Consider the following 20,940-nt stretch of genomic DNA (forward strand, 5'->3'; position numbering starts at 1 on the left):
TGTAAATATCTGACATAATCTCGTAAATGCTATACTATCTTTGAGATGGTCTCTTTTGGTTGAAATTACAATTCACATTAAAGTATATGTAATATATATAGGTGCATTTTATTGTATAAGTGACAAATACATGTGTCCGGCATTATCAGGGGCAGCTGATTGTTGTCATTCCAAAGATATTGTGGATGCGTTCCAGGCATGTGTCTACGCAGATGTTAACCGTTTTTCCAGCCACAGGAAGATCTGATAATCTGCGCAGGTCTGCGCAGAACACGTGTATCTGGAACGCACTCATCTCTTTGCTTCCTAGATTGGATGCAGAGTGTCCGATCACTGCGTACAAAAATACCCGCGACGGTTGGCTTGGTCTTTCCAAACACAAACCCAAAAGTATAAACATTGCGATTATCCCACCGCTATGGGTATGTTGAGTTGGCGACGTGTGGAAGTAACACATCAAATAAGATAAGTCAGGCAGAGGGCTGTTTCTTTTGTTTATAGTTTTTTGGGTTAGAATTTACCAAGCAAGTCCCACTTGTCACTGCTGTTAGATTCAGCACGGTAGTGTGTCTTGTTTACGCTGTCCTGTTGTGGTTGTCTGACTTTTGGCCCGTGGTGGTTGTCAGCACAGTTGTATTGTTGTGGTCATGCTTACTAGAAAGCGAGGTCCTCAAAAGTCAAGCAGTGCTGGTGGTGGAATCAGACACGCCCGCAATGTTCTATCCCGAAGGATTTGTTATAGAGTTGGGTACAGCTGGAATAGGGGTGGAAGACTCAAGGAGCTGAGAATAAGGTGAGAAGAAGAATCTAAAGTAAACCCAGATTAAACATTAAACAGTGTTTTCATCTGAAAAAATAGGCTACTAGGTCATCAGTCATAATGCACAGTATACTCTCAATAACTGACTGATGATTTTTTTTTCTGGCAGACACCTTGCACGGAAGTTCCTCAATATATGGATTCAGAAGACCTTTGGACGGGTCCATCCATGCAAAGCCAGGTACATTTTATCTGCTCAATGTCTCTGTCCCATGCTTTCACAGGTAAAACTGTGAAATAAGAATAGAGGACACCATTGAAATGAAAGCTCTTGATGCTACTGCTGAGAAATATCCACTCAATTGCCTGAGTTCTCATTCTGGAATGATGTTACATTCTCCAGGTCTCACTATCACAGAGTTGTTCTGCAGAAAGCTGTGAAAGGCTGGAGCGAAGAGTGGTGGACTGTCAGGAGGGAGTGGAGCCTTACTGTGCGGGCAGAGTGCCATTACAGGTCAGTGGCTCAATCCTCTATTGCCCATCAGCGAGGTGTCCGTACTCACAAATGTTTTCAGTCAAATTCTGGATCTCACCCAGAAGAAGCCTTTCTATTGTGAGAGCTAAAGTGTTATCTTTACTGTGTTATAGGTATTACCTGTACAACCAGGCTTTCCACAGATGGCAGAGGTTTGTGTCTTTACAAAGGGATAAGAAGAGGAGACTCCAAAAAGCAACATGCTTTGGTATGGAGTGCGGGTGTGATAGTGTCTTTGTGCTTGTGAAGGTGAATGTTGCCTTGCTGGAGGTGATGTGCCACAACAGCATTGGTTGGATTTATCCTAGGCTGTGTCACACAGAAGCAGTAACTGGGTTTGTCCTGTACAACAGCTAAGAGAAGACAGATGTGTGTGGCCTGGGACATCTGGGAGGTGTACATAGAGATGAGGCGAATGAAGCACAGGATGCACGAGTCTGCTCTACAGTTCCAGAGAGTCTCAGCTCTACGGTGAGGCTTCGGGTCGCAAATGTTATTTTGGGGGTTACACATTATGGTATCCTTTTGGGGAGGTTAAAAGTGTGTGATCTTCACTTTGGTACTGGGGGTACCAACATATGACTTGCTTTACTCAGGGCGGCTCATGCACTAAAAGGGTTAGGTGCTCGTGCACCTAACCCTAACCCTAAGACTTAGTACAGAGGATATCGAACTGATGATCACACACTACTTTTTATAAATGGGTTATAACAGTGCTAACTGATTAAAATAATATCAATAAAGTCATAGTTAACTCTCTATTAACTGATTATAAACACTGTATAAACCACCAAAAGATTTATTTTGGATACACTGAATTAGGAACAATCTGAGTGGGAAGTTTTGTTTGTGAATTGTAAATGCATGAGGTAATGATATGTGTTTTAGGGTTGGATTACAAAAAAAAACAGTCCTTGCTGATATTCCTCTCTACTTGTATCATATATACAGTTCAGCCTGGAGTTTGTGGCAGACTAGGCTCCAACAGCAGTATGGTGTGTGTGTTCTGCAGGACCAAGCACTGCAGCATTGGGCTCTGACTCTACAGAGCAGGGTGAGCCTATCACATACGCATATATGGCCTTCATCAGCCTAGTTATCTGTTGATAGCAATTTGATAAGCATGTCTATTCACCGCTTTTTGTGATTGAATACTAATGTTTGTGTTATGTTTTAGGCCTGGCTACAGTGGAGAGAAGTGTACATGGTTGTCTGTTGTCAGAGAGAGAGGGAGTCTAAGGCTTCAGTGTACTTCATTCATGGGGTCCAGAGAAAGGCACTTAGTGGCTGGATGAGCTATGTTCATCGCCGCCAAGCTAAGAGGAAGCCACAAGGTAACAACATCATGTTAACCATCTGTTGATCATGTGCACCCATGTTCTACACACAGGATCATGGAGGACATGTATGTTTCAGGGTTTTAATTGCACAACCAAGACAAAAGCTTGATCTGAGATTCATACACCCCGCCAGACGCATTTACCCCATAACCTGTGCTAGTGAAATAATCCGATGAAAACTCTGGTTACACCAGCTCTCTGATCTCTTGATTACCCTGTGTTGTAGCTGTTGCTCTGCGTGCCCGGCACCTCAGGCTGGTCAGGAGTTGCTGGTGTAAATGGCGCAGTGGACTACAGCGCAAACAGAGAGAGGTGGACAAATGGCAGGCTGCTGACTGTCTGGCACAGTGGAGCACACAGCGTAGGGCACTGGTGCACTGGAGAAACTGTATCCTAAATCACACACACACACACACACATACACACACACACACACACACACACCACTCATGCTTATCAGAACATAAGGTAAGAGTTAAATGTTTCAGTTGTTTTCTGAACTGAATACCTGTTTACTTTCCTGAGCTCAAGTGCAGATGTGGATCTACGTGTACAGAAGGCTGAGAGAGATCGAGCTGCAACTCAATATCAACATCGTCGTCTGCTGGTGAGAAGGATGTGTCGTGATTCCAGCGTGACCAGCATCGCCTGAACAATGTATCTGTTGTAAGACAGTGCTCCATAGACAGGTTATTACTGTACTCCTTAATTCTCTCTCTAACTTGTTCCGTCTGCAGCATGGTGGATTGAGGGGTCTGACCCTAAATGTCACTTGTAGAAAAACTCAGCGACTAAACAGGAACATGGCTGTCCAGCATTATCTTCACACGGTACGTGTTATGCTATTGCTATTTTACCCAGTTAGTATTTACTCTATGTAAATACTGTATATGCACAGTTGTTACAATGGTAGAGTGTTAGCATCACACCTCTTTGATCGTGTTTCCAAAACCAGTTTCTGTGTGTTTTCCATAGATCACAGACAGATTTTGGAGACTCTGGCAGCAACGCATTGAGGAAGCTGAAGACAGTGGACTTCAGCCACAAATGGAGATTGCACTGACCTTCCATAGGTACACAGCACACACACATGCACTGTACAATTGTCAATTAATCATACCTTTTCCCCCTTGTATCAGTCATGCAATTTCTACTTCTAAGACTTCATAACACAATCAAATATAATCATTATCATTATGCAAAAATGTAAATATTATATCCAAAGTAAGAGCAATAGAGGTGCCTTTGACTTCCCATACATGTACAGATGTGTTGTGTATTTATATAAGAGAAACCCTGAAAATCATGTCTCTCTCTTGACAGCACTTCACTACTGAGTAATTACTTGCACCACTGGAGAGAGCAGCTTGTTGAGCACAGGCATGTGCAGGTAGGTCTATACTGTACAGATACACACACACACACACACACACACACACACACACACACACACACACACACATACATACATACACTCTACTTACAGTGTGTGTCCTGTTTGTGTATAAAGGAGGTGGAGCATCGTGCAGAAGCCTGGTTTTCTGCCTGCATCTTGCCACAGTGTCTGAACTCCTGGGTTAAATATACCCTTCAGATGAGACAACACAAGGAGAGGGGAAGAAGAGCAGAGCTCCACAATCAGTGAGTCACCCCTGCCCTTTTTATATCAGTGCTGACAGGGCTACATTCACAAACAACATACACCAAAGTTAGCCCTGACTTCACAATGTCTTTGTGCAATATCCCTGTAGGCAGCGTCAGTACACCTGGGCGTTCTACACCTGGTGGGGCCGGTCAGAGGACAGAAGGGAGCAGAGGATGGCTGAAAGGATGGTAATGCAGATATAGCACAATAAACACACAATCACTCATTCCTATACAACACACTCAGTGGTACAGATAGAAATACAGATCCCACCTCCCTTGCTTAGGCCGTTCTGCATGAGGAGCAGTCATGTGTGAAGAAGGCCTGGGCTCACTGGAGGCAGCGGGCGGAGCAGGAAATGGAGGAGAGGGGGAAACGGAAGGCCTCTGACACTCTGTACCTGAACACTGTACTCCACAAGACACTGAGCCAGTGGAAGGACAATGCCACTGAGATGCGGGACCGGTATGTGAGAGCTCCAAACCATGCTAATGAGGATGATAGAATATTCTTGTATTGTTTAATGGCATGCTGCTAAAATTGAAGAAGGCAGATGTTAAGGTAATCCGTAACAAGTTTTGACCATCAGAGATTTGAGATTCATTCTGTGTATTTGTGTTTTCTTTGTCTGTTTTTATGTACTTGTTGTGTGTCTATTTATCTCCATACTGTATGTGTTCACATGCAAGGCGAAACAGAGAGGAGCAGGCAGGACAACATGGCGATTTGCGGTGTGTGAGACGTGCCCTGAGCGGCTTGAATGAGGTAGAGATGGTTTGGTCATTACCTTCGTAACATTGTGTAGTCAGGAAAGTCTGGTTCTGATGCTGAATTTCCCACATGTTTAATCCCTTATTCTGTATGTCTGTGTGATTGTTCAGTATGTCCAGCACAAAAGAGAGAAGGCCAACAGGCTGGAGCAGATGGACTCGTACCATGACAGCAAACTACTCAAACGCACCCTTCATGCTTGGAAGGTATAGCAGCTCTCACAGAACAGAAGATATACACATTTACTGTTTTGAATATGATAAATTTACACTTCTATAGTTGTAGTATAGTGCCTTGAAAACAGACAACAATTGATTTGATGATTGCATGTCATTTGACCTGCCTTGTGCTCCTGCATGCTTGTTCTTGTTTTGTGTCCTTTGGGACATGCGACAATCTCTGTTACCATCCCCATAGGAGCAGCACCTCCAGACACAGCAGATCTATGAGCATGCAGAGGAGAGGTACAGCCAGCAACAGCAGCACTCTCTCAGGTAACCACCACATGGGTCAATAGTCCCGACCTATTATTAGAGCTGGAGGCTCTAAAGGCAATTGTTTGTGTGTACAGCCTAAAGTGCTTGGCAATCCTGCCCTTTTTTGGGTTAATTTCGCACTCCAGCTGCTACCTATTAGTCTCAGACTCTGGAATATACAAATATATACATGCTATCAAACTGTAAATATTCCACATGCTAAGCACATCTCACTAATATGTCCCCAAGACGACAGATAGAACATATTTGTAAGTAAAGGGGGGATCTGTTCAGAGCTGACTGAAGGATTTTATAATCTTCACTTTTATACATTTCTCCAGGAGGGTTCTGCGTGTGTGGCGGGAGAATGCAGTCCTGTTGGCAGAGGCCAGGAGCCAGGAGAGGAGAGTAGAGAGGCACTTCCAGTGCTGTCTTCAGGCTAAGGTATTGGCTACAGATTTACCAATAACACTGTGTCTGCACAGTGGCCAGTACTAGCTACAGTCTCTGCTCAGTCACCCTGAGTTGCTCACCATGTGCTATATTTGTCCTAGGTGCTGTTAGCATGGAGGTGTGCCACATCTTATGCTGTGTCAAAGCATTGCCAGCAGAAGGAGGCAGTGAGCAAGGCTCAGTGTTACCTGGATCAGGGTAAAGACACAGCACAACAAGTTTAGGTTTTCTATGGATTTGTGTAAAGGTGTAGTTAATATATGCCATTTAGCTGACGCTGGGCGCATTGATTGGTTCACAATCTCAGATACTTTGTATTTGCATTAGGGCAAAGCCTCTTATTCCTTACTCCTCTCGTTGGAGTGAAAAGTGATGGGGTGGTTCTTAAGATAAACACACATCATGTTTTGTTACATTTTAAAAGATGCAAGATACCAACCTGTGTAAGGGCCTGTGCCCTATCTTATTAACACATTGTGCCGATAATCTCAAAGAGCGTCACCAGGGACTTTGGATTGCTTTAGCCAGGCATGTTCTAGCCTCAATTCATATTGATCAGACAAAGAAAGGTAAAGTGATGAATGGCTAGCATTTTTTAGCTAGATCCCTCACCGCGCACATTGAGTGTGCACATTAAATTTAAATTTATTTAAATTGAGTGTGCACATTAAGTGTGTATAGAAATACAGATCCCACCTCCCTTGCTTAGGCCGTTCTGCATGAGGAGCAGTCATTGAGTGTGCACATTAAATTAAATTAATTGGCTATAAATCTGTAGCCAATTCACAACTGTGTGAATCTCTGTAACTAGTGCGGCTGCAGGGGACCTTCAGGAGATGGAGGGAGCGAAGAAGAGAGGTTCTGGAGGAGAGGACGGCCATGGAAAAGGCCAGAAGGCACCACTACTCTATTCTTCTGTGCAAAGCCTTCAGAGGATGGAATATGTACCAGCACCAACACCAGCGCTTTGAGGTGGATACTGCATCATGGCCCTATGTTAATTTGCAGTGTGCTATTTGGTACAATCAAATCCTACATCAGTCATTTTTATGTGGTCATGCTTTAGGTGATGAAAGAGAGGGGACACTCGCTGCTGAGACGAAAGACATACCAGCACTACTTTCAATGCTGGAAAATTGAGGTTAGCTTCATCACTTTTTTTTAATACATTTTTATTTCTATAAATTGAATGCAATTCTACAATTTCTGTGAACAGAATCTAAAAGAGATTCCCCTGATGTTTCAGTGGAATGATCTTCTAACCATTCAACTCTCCTCATGACAGGATGTGGTATTATAGAACCGCTCTGATGTGGTCAATCTCTGAACTTCATAGTGAACTCCTGGCAGTTACTGATTGTTCTTCTCCCCCCGCACAGCTGCAGCACAGAAGGAGAGGGGCTGAACAGACAGAGCTGGCCCTCTGGCACTGGTCCCTCAGTCTCCAGGCCAAGGTAACACCTGCATACACATATTTAACTGTCAGCCATCAGCCTCACTGAGATATAGTAGAGTGAGTCCCTCTCTCTGTAGAGTAGGAATCCCCTTGAAGGATTGCTGCTGTCCATGTCGATGACAATCTCCATTACACAACTATGAAACATAGAAAACACATTGGACAATGTAACAACCACTGGTTTCTGGAAACTGTCGTAGGTGCTGGAGGCCTGGAGAATGTGGGTTACAGACCATCACAGGAAACAGCAGCGTCTGGCAAGAGCTGCGCAGTTCTACAGAGACCAGCTACTGAAGGAGGGAGTGGCACACGTCCTCACACACACCGCTCACATGAGCAGCTTCTGCACCAATATGGCTCTGCATAGTCAGAAGCAGGTGTGTGTAAATGTATATTGTAGATCATTGTTTGACACTTTTGTGTATACAGTGCCTGCGGAAAGTATTCAGACCCCTTCACTTTTTCCACATTTTGTTGTGTTACTGCCATCAATCCAAACTCTTATCAGCCAGAATGACAAAGCGAAAACACGTTTTTTGAAATTTCAGTAAATTTATTAAAATTGAAATACAAAAACAAAGATATCAATTCCAAAATTACATTAATTATTATCCATGCATTAAGATGGACTCAATTAAACTTATTGGGTGATTTGTTGATGACATTTTTGCATTTTAGCTAATGCAAAGGGTCTGAATACTTATATACATGAGGTATTTCTGTATTTATTTTAAATTTACTGAAATTTCTAAAAACGTGTTTTCGCTTTGTCATTCTGGGGTATTGTGTGTGGATTGACGGCAAATTCTTTTAATTTAATCCATTTTAAATTGAGTCTATAACACAACAAAATGTAGAAAAAGTGAAGGGGTCTGAATACTTTCCGAAGGCACTGTATGTGTGTGCAACCTGTCTGTATGTGTCCTGCAGAGCTCACAACGGCTCCAGATGGTTGTGTTACGTTGCGCCATGCGATGGAAGCAGAGGGCACTGTGTGGACCAGGCAAGGTGCGACAAGTTAGAGGATTGCCCACAAAAAAGAGTGTGACCTTCTGTTTACCCACACCTGGCACCGAGGGCATGTCCCAAGGTGGTGCCCCAAGTGGCAAAGCGAGGCAGGGAGCAGGAGACAGTGTCCTCAACCAACTGTGAGTGGACACTATTACGATGTTTAAGTTAGACCCTAAGCATTAAGTGTTCTAAACCAAGTCTTACAGCATTTCTTACTGTGTGCAGGGTGGTGGTGTGTGCTTCGAGACTTCAGCCAAGGCGTCCTAAATATCTACTCGACTCTCCAGTCAAAGGGCTGCTTCATAGCAGGTACACTTGTGTGCTATGTGACAAATAGTCCCAAATCACCAACATTTATGATCGTATGATAGCGTTGATACGTGTCTGTGTTCAAGCACACACAGGTTAACGACAGCCTCCAAAGCTGTGGATAACCTCGACAGGGTTCAGCAGTTTCCCCATCGAGACAGGCTGGGCCCTCTGCCACATTTAACCCAGGTCCAAGTCAGAACCTGCCACAGACCTCTTGCCTCACTTCCCATCACTCTCAGACCCTTACCAGTGGAACGCAGCCCACTCACTCCTGCTGTGGCACACCCAGCACCCTGTCCTAGCCTCTCAGCCTCACCACAGGGATCGGTTGACCAGGACGTACTGTTGCCCCCCTCCCTGTTCATGGCCACCCATACTCAAACCAAGGTAACTGCTCTTCTTTTCTTGAGCCCCATGTAGGATACCAGTTACTGGGTGTGTTTTTTAAAATGATTTACATATACTACAATATATAATATATAGTATATCTCTTTTTGTAAGATGAGGCAGTCTAGCAGCTTATGGCCCAGAGATTCTACCCTTCTGCCTCCTACTGAGTTCACCATCCCCCATGCTCAACAGCGGTCCCTTCACCCAGGTATCGTGAATGGATGTACAGTATGCCTATTATATTCCCTAAACAGAGAGCACCACTCTTTCTGACCAAACATTGTGATGCATGCACAGGTGTTTGTGAGAGCGTGTCTGATGGAGATGATGAAGAGGAGGTTCTCCAGACAGAGTCTGATCCAACCCTAGCTTTGACCAGAGAGCTGCTCAACATTCGCCTAGACATGCAGCGCTACCAGCAGGACAGGAAACAGCTCCAGTAAGGATCCTTCTCACCCCTGCATGTAGCTTCCACTTCCCCCATATATTAGTGAAGATTAACCTTATTTGTAGAGTTGGTGGACTTAAGGTTGGTGTGTGTGTGTGTGTGTGTGTGTGTGTGTGTGTGTGTGTGTGTGTGTGTGTGTGTGTGTGTGTGTGTGTGTGTGTGTGTGTTTCTGTGTGTGTGTGTGTGTCTGTGTGTGTCTGTGTGTGTCTGTGTGTGTGTGTGTGTGTGTGTGTGTGTGTGTGTGTGTTTCTGTGTGTGTGTGTGTCTGTGTGTATGTGTATGTGTGTGTGTGTGTGTGTGTGTGTGTGTGTGTGCAGGGCATGGCAAAAACTCAAAGGGGTGTTGAGGAGCTGGCTGCAGACAAGTGGAACCGAAGGAGAGGTAGAGGAGAGGCACACTATCAGTCAAGAGATGGAGGAGGTAAGACTATCTATCTATATCTACCTATCTTCCAAAGTCCCCCACATTTTTTTTCAAATCGTTCAATCAGTAATTTATACATTATATTGAAGTGAACATTATTACAGTCTATTAGTCAATCACTATGAAAATTAATTTATAAAAACACTCTTGTCAGCAGTTGATCAAATTCTCTCTCAGCATGTCCAGCAAGTGATAGAGTACACAGATGCAACTATCTGTTTCTGTTGCCATTGACAGTTGGAGGAGCGCATTGGCAAGCTGTCGGCTGAACTGGCAGGGCAGAAGCCAGTAATGCTTCTCCATGCTGCAAGGATCCACAGAATAGAGACTCTCCTCCACAGCTCGGGACATGCCATTCTCAGCAGGTCACCAGAGCATGTGCTCCCAAGATGACAAGATCGTTTCAATGATGGAGGAGCATTAGGGTTTATATGGCCAGTGTTTGCCTGAAGTGTATTTTATAATGTTCTGTAAATCAAGTAGCACTGATATATTTGTTTGTGCAATTTTTCCAATAAATACTGTAGGCTAAGTCTATTTGTTAACATTGGGTGTGTTTTATTTCAAGTAAAGCCAATACTGATCCATTACATGGAGGAGACCTATTTTAGTTAAATTGAGTGAAGTCGCCTTATGTTTGAATATAATCAATAAAGTAATGGATCACGGCAGTTCTCGGTTTATAATGTAACCACAAGTGAGTAAAAACTGCTGGATGCGGGTAGTCCGCGTGACAGATGTTCGGAAATATTTTCCATATGCGCCCTGTTTCTTTATACCCGCGGAACGAACTCCTCTTGCACAACAGTTTGATTTTCTTTACTTTCACAACCTCTAGGCTATGCAGTAGTAATTGTCCTGCTCAATTGTCTAAACTCTAAACGGATTTCTGAGAGCGGCGAAGGAGGCGTGCCCCCCTGTCCTCGCTGCGTAAAACAAACTGCGTTTATGTTTTACTAGTTCGACTATTGATCATTAAGAAGCCATAATGCGGTCGGCGCATGTAATTTTAATCACTCTCATCTGTCTCCACAGTAGTTGGGGTAAGTGCTATCCTCGAAATCAATCTATTTTTTAATATTCCTATTTTCACAGTTTCACCTATTGTCAACGCATTGAGCTTGTACGGCAGGAAAGTGTTAGTGCTGATTGCTGAAAGGTGGTAATATTAGGTAACTCTGAAAAGATGTTTGAATGTACTCAAATTATAATTATTTACATTAAGAACATCTGTTTGCTCTTGTGAAGTGACTGATCTCTTGAAACCCCCTGTATCAGTGGTTCCTTAACTTTTATTACTTTCTTAGTTGCATACCCACCCATTATATGATATACAGTACCAGTTTCCTTAGTAGCCTACAATATCTCTGTCCCAGATTAACATCTATCTGCGGACCTCTTGGCATTGTAATTGCCATACAAATGGTCATACAATTGCTAGGGTATCAACCTGGGTTTTAGTACTTTAGCTGACTGGAGTACATCTGGAAAAAACTGCTTTATATGAGTGTTGGTTGAGTATTTTATACAGGCATTATCGATGCATGCATTTATATGATTCTATTTGTTTGCAGTGTTATGCCCTCACTCAAGTCACCTTCATTAAATTCACACAGTACCCTACCTACTTAATTCTACCAGTAGGCCTACACACATTCTCTCCATGTCATAGGTAAGAAGATGCGGTGGTGTGCGGTATCTGACCAAGAACAGAAGAAGTGTGCAGAGCTGGCCAAAGCCCTGGTGGCAGTGTTACCTCCAGCCGTTGTAGCAGCCTATGCCAGGCTGTCCTGTGTGCGAGCTCACAGCACCACTGACTGTATCAGCAAGATTAGGGTCAGACATCTTTCAGATAACATCAATGCTCTCACAATGCTGTCACGGGGAAGAGGCACAGCCAACACATACAACCAATACTTACAGTGCAAGTGTACCATACAGAAGCTCACTGCTAGTGGTTTACTTTCAGGCAAACCGTGCTGATGTGGTGACATTGGACGCAGGGGAAGTCTACACTGCTGTGAAGCAATTTGGCCTCACTGCCATTGCCAAGGAGATCTACAGTGATGGTAGATTAACACTAGGGTTATTGATCCTCAATATATCTGTGTGCCTGTGTCAGACAGTGTTTGTCCCTCTCTGCTCCTTGTACCCCAGGAGGCTGTATCCTGTCTGTGGCGGTGGTGAGGAACAGCACCCTGGACATTCGTTCCCTGCAGGGCCACAGGAGCTGTCACAGTGGGGCCCGCTGGACTGCTGGCTGGAGTCTGCCTCTGGGCTTCCTGCTCTCGCGTAACTACCTGACCTGGGCAGAGGAGCAGCCCCTGAGCCAGGGTAAGACAGCCTCCCAGCCTGGATCAGAGCAGGACATGCAGGGGACATGATATGTTTTGACTTATGTATGACAGCTGACTCAGATAGCCACACTCCAGTTTCACTCTGAACTTACTCTCTCTACTTCTCATTTTAGTTCCATAATAGGTCACCAACTCCATTCTTCTCTTTGGCAGCTGTCAGTGCCTTCTTCAGTGGCAGCTGTGTTCCTGGGGCAGCTGCCATGGGACCTACTCTGTGTGCCCTGTGTCAGGGTCAGAAATCATACATCAGCCAGCGCAACTTCCACTGTGAGACGTCCCACAGCGAGCCCTTCTACAACAACCAGGGGGCGCTCAGGTCAATGGGAGCTTCACCTCAGGAGAACACCTCTAAATGTTGACTCATATCTTCTATATATGTGACCGAAATGGGAATTAAACCCATGTTGCCAATAACAGGTTCAAACCAAGTGAGCCTGCAGAACCATGAATTGTGACTATCAATCATTCTCTGTTTTTCTCTTCTTTATTTATTTTTTTATTTTTTTATCACAGATGTCTCAAGACTGGGGCAGGGGATGTTGCTTTTGTGGACCATACTGCCCTTGAAAGTATTGAGGGTAAACTCCCTCTTTTACAAGTCACTTTATTCATCACATAATCCACAACCAATGCCGTTCACAATCAAATATCTGTTGAAACAGAATGACCTTATGCTTTCTCTATCGCTCTCTCTCTCTCTCTCTCTCTCTCTCTCTCTCTCTCTCTCTCTCTCTCTCTCTCTCACTGTCTCTCTCACTCTCTCACCCTCTCAGAGAGTGAGAGAGAGGAGTACAGGCTTCTGTGCACTGATGGCACACATGCTCCACTCAGTCATTTTAGGAGCTGCAATCTTGGGCGAGGACCCGGAGGAGGTATAGTCACTCGACTCAACTATCGTAAGATCGCCCGCAAGTTCATAGTAGCAGCACAGGTAGCATCCCATTCTGTCTTCAACCACTCCCTGTGTATTTAACAAAAATTCATGTTCTACATGCATTTTTCCATTCCATGAGTATGTTTAATTTATGTATGTCCCAGGTATTTGTCTCTCTTGCTGTGAAAATGTCCAATGGCTTTGTGTCAGATGGCGTTTGGCCGACGGGGAAGAGAGAGACAGCGTTTCCAGCTCTTTGATTCAGCTCCCTTCGGTGCTAGTGACCTGCTCTTCAATGATGTCACTGAGAAGCTGGCCATTCTGCCTGACGATAAGGACATCAGTCAGGTGCTAGGGTTGGATTATGTGGCTCTTCTCAAAGGCCTTGGACATGAAGGTGTGTTATTCTTTGTTAATGTAGCTAGTTCATTGGAAAACTGTGTTGCTTTGCACCATTACTCAGAGTGAAGTGTGTGTGTGTGTGCGTGTGCGTGTGTGTGTGTGTGTGTGTAGGTAGCTCATTGGAGGACAGTGTTGTGCGTTGGTGCTGTGTCAGCAATGCAGAACAGAAGAAATGTGAACAGTGGGCCCTCAGTATAAAGTCAGACCCATTGGTGTGTGTTAGAGCTGTCTCAATGAGCGACTGCATCGAGAAGATCAAGGTAAGAGCACTCAGTTTACAGGGTGTACTCAAATCTTCCTACCCCTAGCTGAGCCATAACTTAAAGCTATTCTATACAGCCAAACATCTGTACAATATACACTTCGTGTGTTGTCACAGAGAGATGCGGTGGATGCTGTCTCGCTGGATGCCACGCATGCCTTCATTGCTGGAAAATGTGGCCTTGTCCCAGTGGTGACAGAATATTATGGTATGGCTGTTACTTAGCAGTTTCATTGTAATGAAATTGGATGGTCCCAATTTCCCCAGATGGGCTGGACCGCAGTCCCAGAAAAGTTAACTCCTTTAAAATATAGAATGCTTATAACTCTGTATTTATGTTTCTCTGCCTTATTTTTCCCAGGGAAGATGTGTGTACCTGCTGAGGGAGGAGCTGAAGCAGCAACCCATTTAGAGACTGATGGTGAGCCGAAACAAAGGAGAATACATTCATGACAAATGGGCTCCTAAAGTTTGCATTGTTTGCTAATCTGTCAATACACATTATTATTTGTCCCCTCAGTGTTGCCATCTGTGGTTGGGGTGGCGGTTGTGAGGCGCTCCAGCAGGAGTGTATTGTTTGGGAATCTTGGGGGCCGACGATCTTGCCATGGTCATATGTACAGCCCTGCAGGCTGGCTGCTGCCTTTCAGACAAAACCTGAGCGCAGAACATAACAGCAGCTCCCCCTGTGATCCAAACCAAGGTATTGCTCCTACTACGTAGTCTCAAATCAACTTTGAGAGTTCTAATACTGTACTGTGTGGTGAGGTTCTGTATTCTGCTCTTCTCTCTCAGTGTATAGTGAGGTGTTCTGGAAGGGCTGTCTTCCTGGCTCTCAGGGGAATCTCTGTAAAGTGTGTATGGGAGGCATAGGGGAGGCTGCCACCAAACGCTGTGCAGACAACCACAATGAGCGTTACTATGGCAATATGGGGGCTCTGAGGTGAGTAATGGCTTGCATGGTGTTTTCAGTTCATTATTTGTGGATACTTTATGGAAAATACTTCTGTTTTATTATTCAGGATCTGTCCTTCTGGTTGTTTTGCAGATGCCTGGTTGGAGACCCTAGTGGGAAGAGCTATGGAGATGTGGCCTTCCTGGAGCAGCACAATTTAGACACCAACATCCTCAGTGAGATACCCATACTCCAATCCATGGTTACTTATGATGACCACAGATACCCAGATACAGTGACATGATGGAATATGCTCTCATATACTGATGTGCCCTAATACTAGTTATTACATTTTTACCTCAAATATTTATTCTAAATAATCACAAACAATACATTTTTCACAGAGGGTGGTGCAGTACATCATTACAACAATGTGTTTTTTGGTCCCGTATCTTGTTGATATGATGATGTCATTTTGATTTATCCTGCTGTGCTCCAGGTCTGAGCTCCAGTGGCTGGGCAGAGGGGTGGCTGGCCTGGGACTTTGAGCTGTTGTGTGGGGATGGCCAGCGGGCCCCTTTATCTGAGTGGGAGAACTGTAATTTGGGAGCCATCCCACCCAATATCATCATGACACGACCTGTTCTCACTGCCCGCGTGTATGACTTCCTCATGAAGTCTCAGGTCAGGGATCAATCTGCCATCAAAACCAAACTCTGCCATCTTTATTGAACTATACACAAACCATTCCATATGTACGTCTCCCCATAGGAGACTCTGGCAGCCAACCCAGACTCTGAGTTCAGGCTCTTTCAGTCCCAGCAATATGGAGAGAGTGATCTGCTCTTCAAAGATGCCACACAGTGCCTGATCCACACCAGTCACCTGGACTACCGCACCATCCTAGGGGAGGAGTTTTACAGACAAGCGGAGACAGTCTTCAACTGCACACACTCTGGTGGGGACTCATACTTGACCATGTTCATTGACATAATTGCCTATCACATTGAACATATGATTCTCACTTAGATGTATGCGCACATATACACACTCACACACATGGTAGGCATTAACTAGATATCACTCACATACTAATTAAGTAGGCTAATGTTTGTATCCAATCCATTTTTCCTCTGACAGATATCTTGGAATTTTGCAATCAAGACGTGTGCAGCATATTCTGAGCAAGAGAGAGGAGCAAACCAACATCAGGCTGATATGCCCGGCTCAATTATTGCTTTGTATGAGACATGTAATAATTTTGTTTCCAAGCCTATTGTAATTCTTTAATAAATCCCCTGCCCACCTTAATGTTTAGAGATCTTTATTAACATAATGCATTCCAAACAATGTTTTCCAATGCATTTCAGTAACATGTTGTCTGTGATAAGAACATAGACGAGTCCGGTTAATTGGACTACAAATCCCAGCGTAGATGGGTAGAGGTTGTTGTGGTTCCTTGTGTTACACACTAATATGGTATTTTAGTGTGTAACACAAGGACGCTCTTTACATTCTCGACTGTTTATAAAATCAAGTGTTTACCGTGTCGCATGTTATATGACATTATGCTGAATTGTTCAATTTCAGAAGTTAATTCGAAATGTATTTCGTAGTGTATTCGAATTGTGTTTATTGTCGTCGCATTCTTTTAATCGATATTCCTCTTCAAATAACCTTGTCGCGAAATCCCCATTAAATAAATTGGGAGGGTTCTACGTCTTTTGCAGCCGCAAACAGGAGAGAAGAGCAGAGACGAGGAATCCTAACACCTCGTCAGCGCTGACAAAGGTGATTCGTAAGTTTCCAAAACGATTTTAAACACAGACCTTCAACAATGGAATACATGTCATAACTGCACTCATACAATTGTGGACTCTATCAATTAAATGGCCATGAAGCAAATCTGAAGGTTCATGTTCATGTGTAACCATTATGTTAACTTGTGGTAGACTACCATCCCCATGCATATTTCTCCATAATTGGTATTGTTTTGATAACTATGCAAAGGGGGAAGAAATGTGTTGGCAAGATTGACATATGGCATCATAATTCCATTATCTGGTGTTCAACTGTGTTGACATGAATCAGAGATTTGTGGCACTTTGTGCTCCAAGAAGTTGCCCAAAGGGAAGAAACATAGCCTTCTATTAACATTAAAATGGTACATTATTAAGGGAATGTTCTAAACAGAATCACTATTAATGTTTCTATTTGCAGATGTATTTGCAATGGAGGCCCCTGGCACTAGGTGCAGTGACGGGGAGACGGGCATTGTCTGTTCCTGCAGGTGTACAGAGCTTTGTGCCTGCCAGCAGTACCATTGATACCCATTCCCTGGAGCAGCTGCAGGCTTTTGTGTCCCGTGCCACACGCCTCTTCGTGATCAGTGGCGCTGGTCTGTCCACAGAATCAGGCATCCCAGACTATCGATCAGAGGGTGTGGGTCTTTACGCCCGCACAGATAGGCGCCCCATTCAGCATGCAGAGTTTGTGCGCAGCGCCAAGTCTCGTCAGCGTTACTGGGCAAGGAACTATGTGGGCTGGCCCCTGTTCTCCTCACATCAGCCAAACTCTGCACACCAGGTCCTGCAACGATGGGAAGAGAAGGGCAAGGTGCACTGGCTGGTCACCCAGAATGTGGATGCACTTCATTCCAAGGCAGGGCACAAAGGACTGACTGAACTCCACGGCTGTACACACAGGTAGGATAACTGAGACCAACTGTCATATCTTTCTCACATAAATGTGAAGTAGCAAGAATGCGCTGTAGTTTTTTCCTTTTCTATGTTGATTCATTCACTCTGAGCACCTGGCGCAAACCAAGGTGTGCAAACATTTCTCAAACAATACCCTAATACCCTCACACACATACATATACACACACTCACACTCACACACACACTGCAGCTGGTTAAAGAAATAACATTGGTGTATCTCTATCTATGTCTCTCAGGGTGGTGTGTCTCAGCTGCAGTGCTGTCTCTCCCAGAGAGGAGCTACAGAGGCATTTCGCAGCACTGAACCCTGGCTGGGGAGCACATGCAGGCGGTGTGGCCCCAGACGGGGACGTTTTCCTAGAGGATGAGCAAGTCCTCCACTTTAGAGTGCCCCCCTGTAAGGAGTGTGGGGGCATACTGAAGCCAGAGGTGACATTCTTTGGAGACTCAGTAAACAGAGGGACGGTACAATTTGTATATGAGAGACTGGCAGAGTCAGATGCTGTGTTAGTTGCTGGGTCTTCGTTGCAGGTAGGCATGAGTGAGAATCTATTGGAGTTGAATACAACTCTACTAACAAAAAATTTCCCAGTGACACAGTGAACCATTCCACATAACTTAGACATCTCTATTCATAATTGTCATACCCCTGTGTCTTTCTCAGGTGTACTCTGGGTACAGATTCCTTCTGGCAGCAAGTGATAGGAAGATCCCAGTGGCCATCCTAAACATTGGGCCCACTAGGGCTGACCACCTGGCTGAGCTGCGAGTAAGTGCTCGCTGTGGGGAAGTTTTGTCAGTCATCCAGCCCCTCTGACCCTGCCCAAAGGACCACAGACTAGATGGCTCAATGACTAGATGGCACAAAAGGCTCTCTATATAAGCAATCAATGATCCACAGACTGTCTCATCTTGTAATAAGGAGAACTACTCAATGGGCTCCATTACTCTACCTCTCAGTCAACCAGGCAGCAATGAAGTCAGCCTCAGAATATTGGACTGAAGTGATTGACAATCATCTCTCTCTGGGGGGAAAACACGTTTTCCTGGTTGCTAGTAGTTATCCATCCATAATTTTACGGAACTAGTCAAATGCATTACAAACATCCACCAATGTGGAAGTTGAAGGGTTTTCCAACCTTTGTCCAATAGCTAACTGTAAAGGGGTTTAAGATGAAGTATTTCATTGTAATGTAATAATGATATGGAGGAGACAGTCTGTATCTCTACTGTTGAGATCTATGCTGTCTTATCTACAAAACATCACTTTGTCAGGACACTGGTCAGAGATACTGTAATAGCTTGAGACATATTAACACATGAATGAAAGCCAGTCATATGATGTCATACCTCACAACAGTTTCTGATCAAATCGAATAAAAACAAAAAATCTATTTCATCACCTCCAAATATTTGAACACCAATGAAGTGCTGATAAATACCACATTGACCATGAGTGCAATATACTGGTACTGGTGCCCTTTAGGACTTTACCAGAGTAAAGCGATTTACACACTGAATTTTCTAATATCAATATAAATAAATAACTTGTCATATTCCAGTGGTGAATCAGTTTTATATTTCAGAACTTGACTTCAATCCAGGACCGCAGCTCACATACAGCTTTAAATTGTTTTGGTCCTGACATCACTGAAATAAACAGTTGCAGTTATTCTGTGACTGCTACCCCAATCAGAGAGCAACTGAAGGTAAAATAACTGTTTCCCTGGATACGCTGAGTCCAGAGAAGACGGTCTGCTGCTGAAAACGTTCCTGAAGTCGCAGGTTCCAGTCATCTAGAACGGACAGAGTCTCTGCCTTCATCACCTCAGGGATGCTAAATGAGTATAGGTAACTTCTGTGACCCTCTACACCTGTCTGCCAAGTTACCATAGCTTTCGTCACTACCAGTGGAGTCATAGTCAGGCAATTCTCAAAACTCCTTTTCTGGTCAAACCAATATGTGGCTGGGTAGCCCAAGAGAATCCCAAAGAGGGTGCATAGGTTCCATGTCTCAGAGAGCTCTCCAATAACAAGAGGGCTATTCACCTCAGGCCGTTGTCCAAACTCTGCAAGATGATCCAGCAAATCCTGTATCATGTCCTTTAAATCTCCCCTCTTTATATCAGTGATGACGGGCTGCTCCTGTGAGTGACACACATCCATCACAGCCACAGTCCTCCGGATGAGCAGCTGTTCCAAGTTTGAGATGGTCATGGCTGGGTTCACAATCAGGGTATTTCCACTGATGACTAATGTTAGTAGAGCTTTTGACACAAGTTGTGCAGACTGCAGTGAGCTCAGATAATGTTGGACCTGCTCGGCAGATGCTGTGTTGGTGTCATACAGCAGTGCAGGCTTCAGACCCAAGTCAACTGCAAGAACCTGAACAGCCAGATCCAGACTCAGAGAGACAGAGAAGGGCTTCTTTCCAACACGAAGACACTTCCGAGATGCAGCCACAAAGAGATCTTGAAGGGCCATTGCTCTCTACACCTGGGGGAACAGGATGAGATTGTATATACAATATATTGGTCATGCATGCATCTGGGGGTGAGATTGAATCAAAGGGAATGCTGCTCTCGTGTCATACCTTGAGCATTACAGATATGTCATAGAATCAAGCGCTATTTGCAAGTGCATTTGCTGCATTCTTTACGTTTTGTTTTCTCGTTTGCGGCGCTTTAAAACTCGCTCCACTCAAACTTGCAACCGCACCAGACCACTATACGACTTAACATTTGAGCCAAAACAATGATGATGCAGTTTTTTACTATACAGAATTTACTTTTTATTACATATACTCACTGCATTATAGAGTAATGTAGGACGGATAACTTTATCAATTGAAAAACCTTCTAACATATTGCAGTGCTCGTCCGCCTGTCCTTTGAGCTATTCTGCTGGAGGACTCGTTCGATTTCTAGCCATAAGCCCTTCTATAGTGATTTGAAGTTTCGAGATGCAAGTTCGTTCGATAAAAGCATGAGTTCTAAACAATGATCTCACTTTTTAGTTATACCAAAGCCTCTTTCTAATAATATCAACAAAATATCTAGTTATATGTGGTCATCATGCCTCCATCAGCTCGTGAACATTAAATACGTAGAGCTAGGGGTCGAAATGGAACCTTGCCTGTTGCCTTTGCTGCTCCCACGTGGGTAGAAATTGAGCCGCCTTCTTTGTCTCCCGACTAGAATACATCCTCTATCTTCTTTGATCCCATTGGTGGTTCAGAAACATATGTTCTGCTCACACAAATAAATGTTTACAGACTTCAAATGTTTAGGGAGGGCAATGTATGTCAAACCAGTTTTTCTTTTGGTACACTAACCTTCTGGTTCAACATTCTCATTTGTAAAAGTGATGATACATGGAAATAAAGGTCTCAGGTGTTATTTTCTAATGAC

The 20,940-nt window shown here is 44.1% G+C and overlaps 4 protein-coding genes across 7 annotated transcripts; 3 read left to right on the forward strand and 1 right to left on the reverse strand.

Annotated features, from left to right (window-relative positions):
• The first annotated feature begins 323 nt into the window (after positions 1 to 323).
• Positions 324 to 10,543, forward strand: sfi1 (SFI1 centrin binding protein). 2 transcript variants are annotated; one of them, XM_083668792.1, is made up of 31 exons: positions 324 to 793; positions 930 to 1,001; positions 1,164 to 1,274; positions 1,409 to 1,503; positions 1,649 to 1,766; positions 2,247 to 2,349; positions 2,473 to 2,629; positions 2,862 to 3,023; positions 3,172 to 3,242; positions 3,373 to 3,465; positions 3,611 to 3,708; positions 3,959 to 4,025; positions 4,146 to 4,276; positions 4,387 to 4,468; positions 4,567 to 4,745; positions 4,970 to 5,045; positions 5,162 to 5,257; positions 5,469 to 5,545; positions 5,869 to 5,971; positions 6,082 to 6,178; positions 6,792 to 6,952; positions 7,047 to 7,121; positions 7,360 to 7,434; positions 7,637 to 7,813; positions 8,367 to 8,584; positions 8,673 to 8,756; positions 8,843 to 9,146; positions 9,261 to 9,357; positions 9,447 to 9,588; positions 9,915 to 10,017; positions 10,258 to 10,543. In XM_083668792.1, exons 1-31 carry the CDS (start codon positions 648 to 650, stop codon positions 10,411 to 10,413), a joined length of 3,726 nt encoding a protein of 1,241 aa, XP_083524918.1. In that variant the 5' UTR covers positions 324 to 647; the 3' UTR covers positions 10,414 to 10,543. The 2 variants fall into 2 exon arrangements, with proteins under 2 accessions (XP_083524918.1, XP_083524919.1); XM_083668793.1 differs by having other exon boundaries at positions 8,999 to 9,146.
• Positions 10,544 to 11,008: 465 nt separating this feature from the next.
• sxph (saxiphilin) lies at positions 11,009 to 16,082 on the forward strand (the record flags this gene model as incomplete). Its single annotated transcript, XM_083668798.1, has 17 exons — positions 11,009 to 11,063; positions 11,693 to 11,856; positions 11,990 to 12,089; positions 12,178 to 12,354; positions 12,531 to 12,693; positions 12,891 to 12,955; positions 13,151 to 13,308; positions 13,462 to 13,648; positions 13,765 to 13,913; positions 14,033 to 14,123; positions 14,277 to 14,336; positions 14,436 to 14,618; positions 14,711 to 14,858; positions 14,964 to 15,046; positions 15,310 to 15,494; positions 15,582 to 15,768; positions 15,951 to 16,082. 17 exons carry the CDS (start codon positions 11,009 to 11,011, stop codon positions 15,992 to 15,994), a joined length of 2,199 nt encoding a protein of 732 aa, XP_083524924.1. The 3' UTR covers positions 15,995 to 16,082.
• A 133-nt stretch (positions 16,083 to 16,215) lies between these two features.
• sirt4 (sirtuin 4) lies at positions 16,216 to 19,086 on the forward strand. 2 transcript variants are annotated; one of them, XM_083668807.1, is made up of 4 exons: positions 16,216 to 16,608; positions 17,031 to 17,515; positions 17,767 to 18,061; positions 18,195 to 19,086. In XM_083668807.1, exons 2-4 carry the CDS (start codon positions 17,031 to 17,033, stop codon positions 18,345 to 18,347), a joined length of 933 nt encoding a protein of 310 aa, XP_083524933.1. In that variant the 5' UTR covers positions 16,216 to 16,608; the 3' UTR covers positions 18,348 to 19,086. The 2 variants fall into 2 exon arrangements, with proteins under 2 accessions (XP_083524933.1, XP_083524934.1); XM_083668808.1 differs by having other exon boundaries at positions 16,216 to 16,601.
• cUnh1orf74 (chromosome Un C1orf74 homolog) lies at positions 18,809 to 20,673 on the reverse strand. Of its 2 annotated transcripts, none has more exons than XM_083668814.1 (2): positions 20,339 to 20,673; positions 18,809 to 20,026 (listed from the first exon to the last, which is right to left on the reverse strand). In XM_083668814.1, exon 2 carries the CDS (start codon positions 20,012 to 20,014, stop codon positions 19,223 to 19,225), a length of 792 nt encoding a protein of 263 aa, XP_083524940.1. In that variant the 5' UTR covers positions 20,015 to 20,026; positions 20,339 to 20,673; the 3' UTR covers positions 18,809 to 19,222. The 2 variants fall into 2 exon arrangements, with proteins under 2 accessions (XP_083524940.1, XP_083524939.1); XM_083668813.1 differs by having other exon boundaries at positions 20,124 to 20,673.
• Positions 20,674 to 20,940: the final 267 nt, after the last annotated feature.

This window comes from Argentina silus (genome assembly GCF_951799395.1).
Source record: "Argentina silus genome assembly, chromosome: 4".
Lineage (NCBI taxonomy): Eukaryota > Metazoa > Chordata > Actinopteri > Argentiniformes > Argentinidae > Argentina > Argentina silus.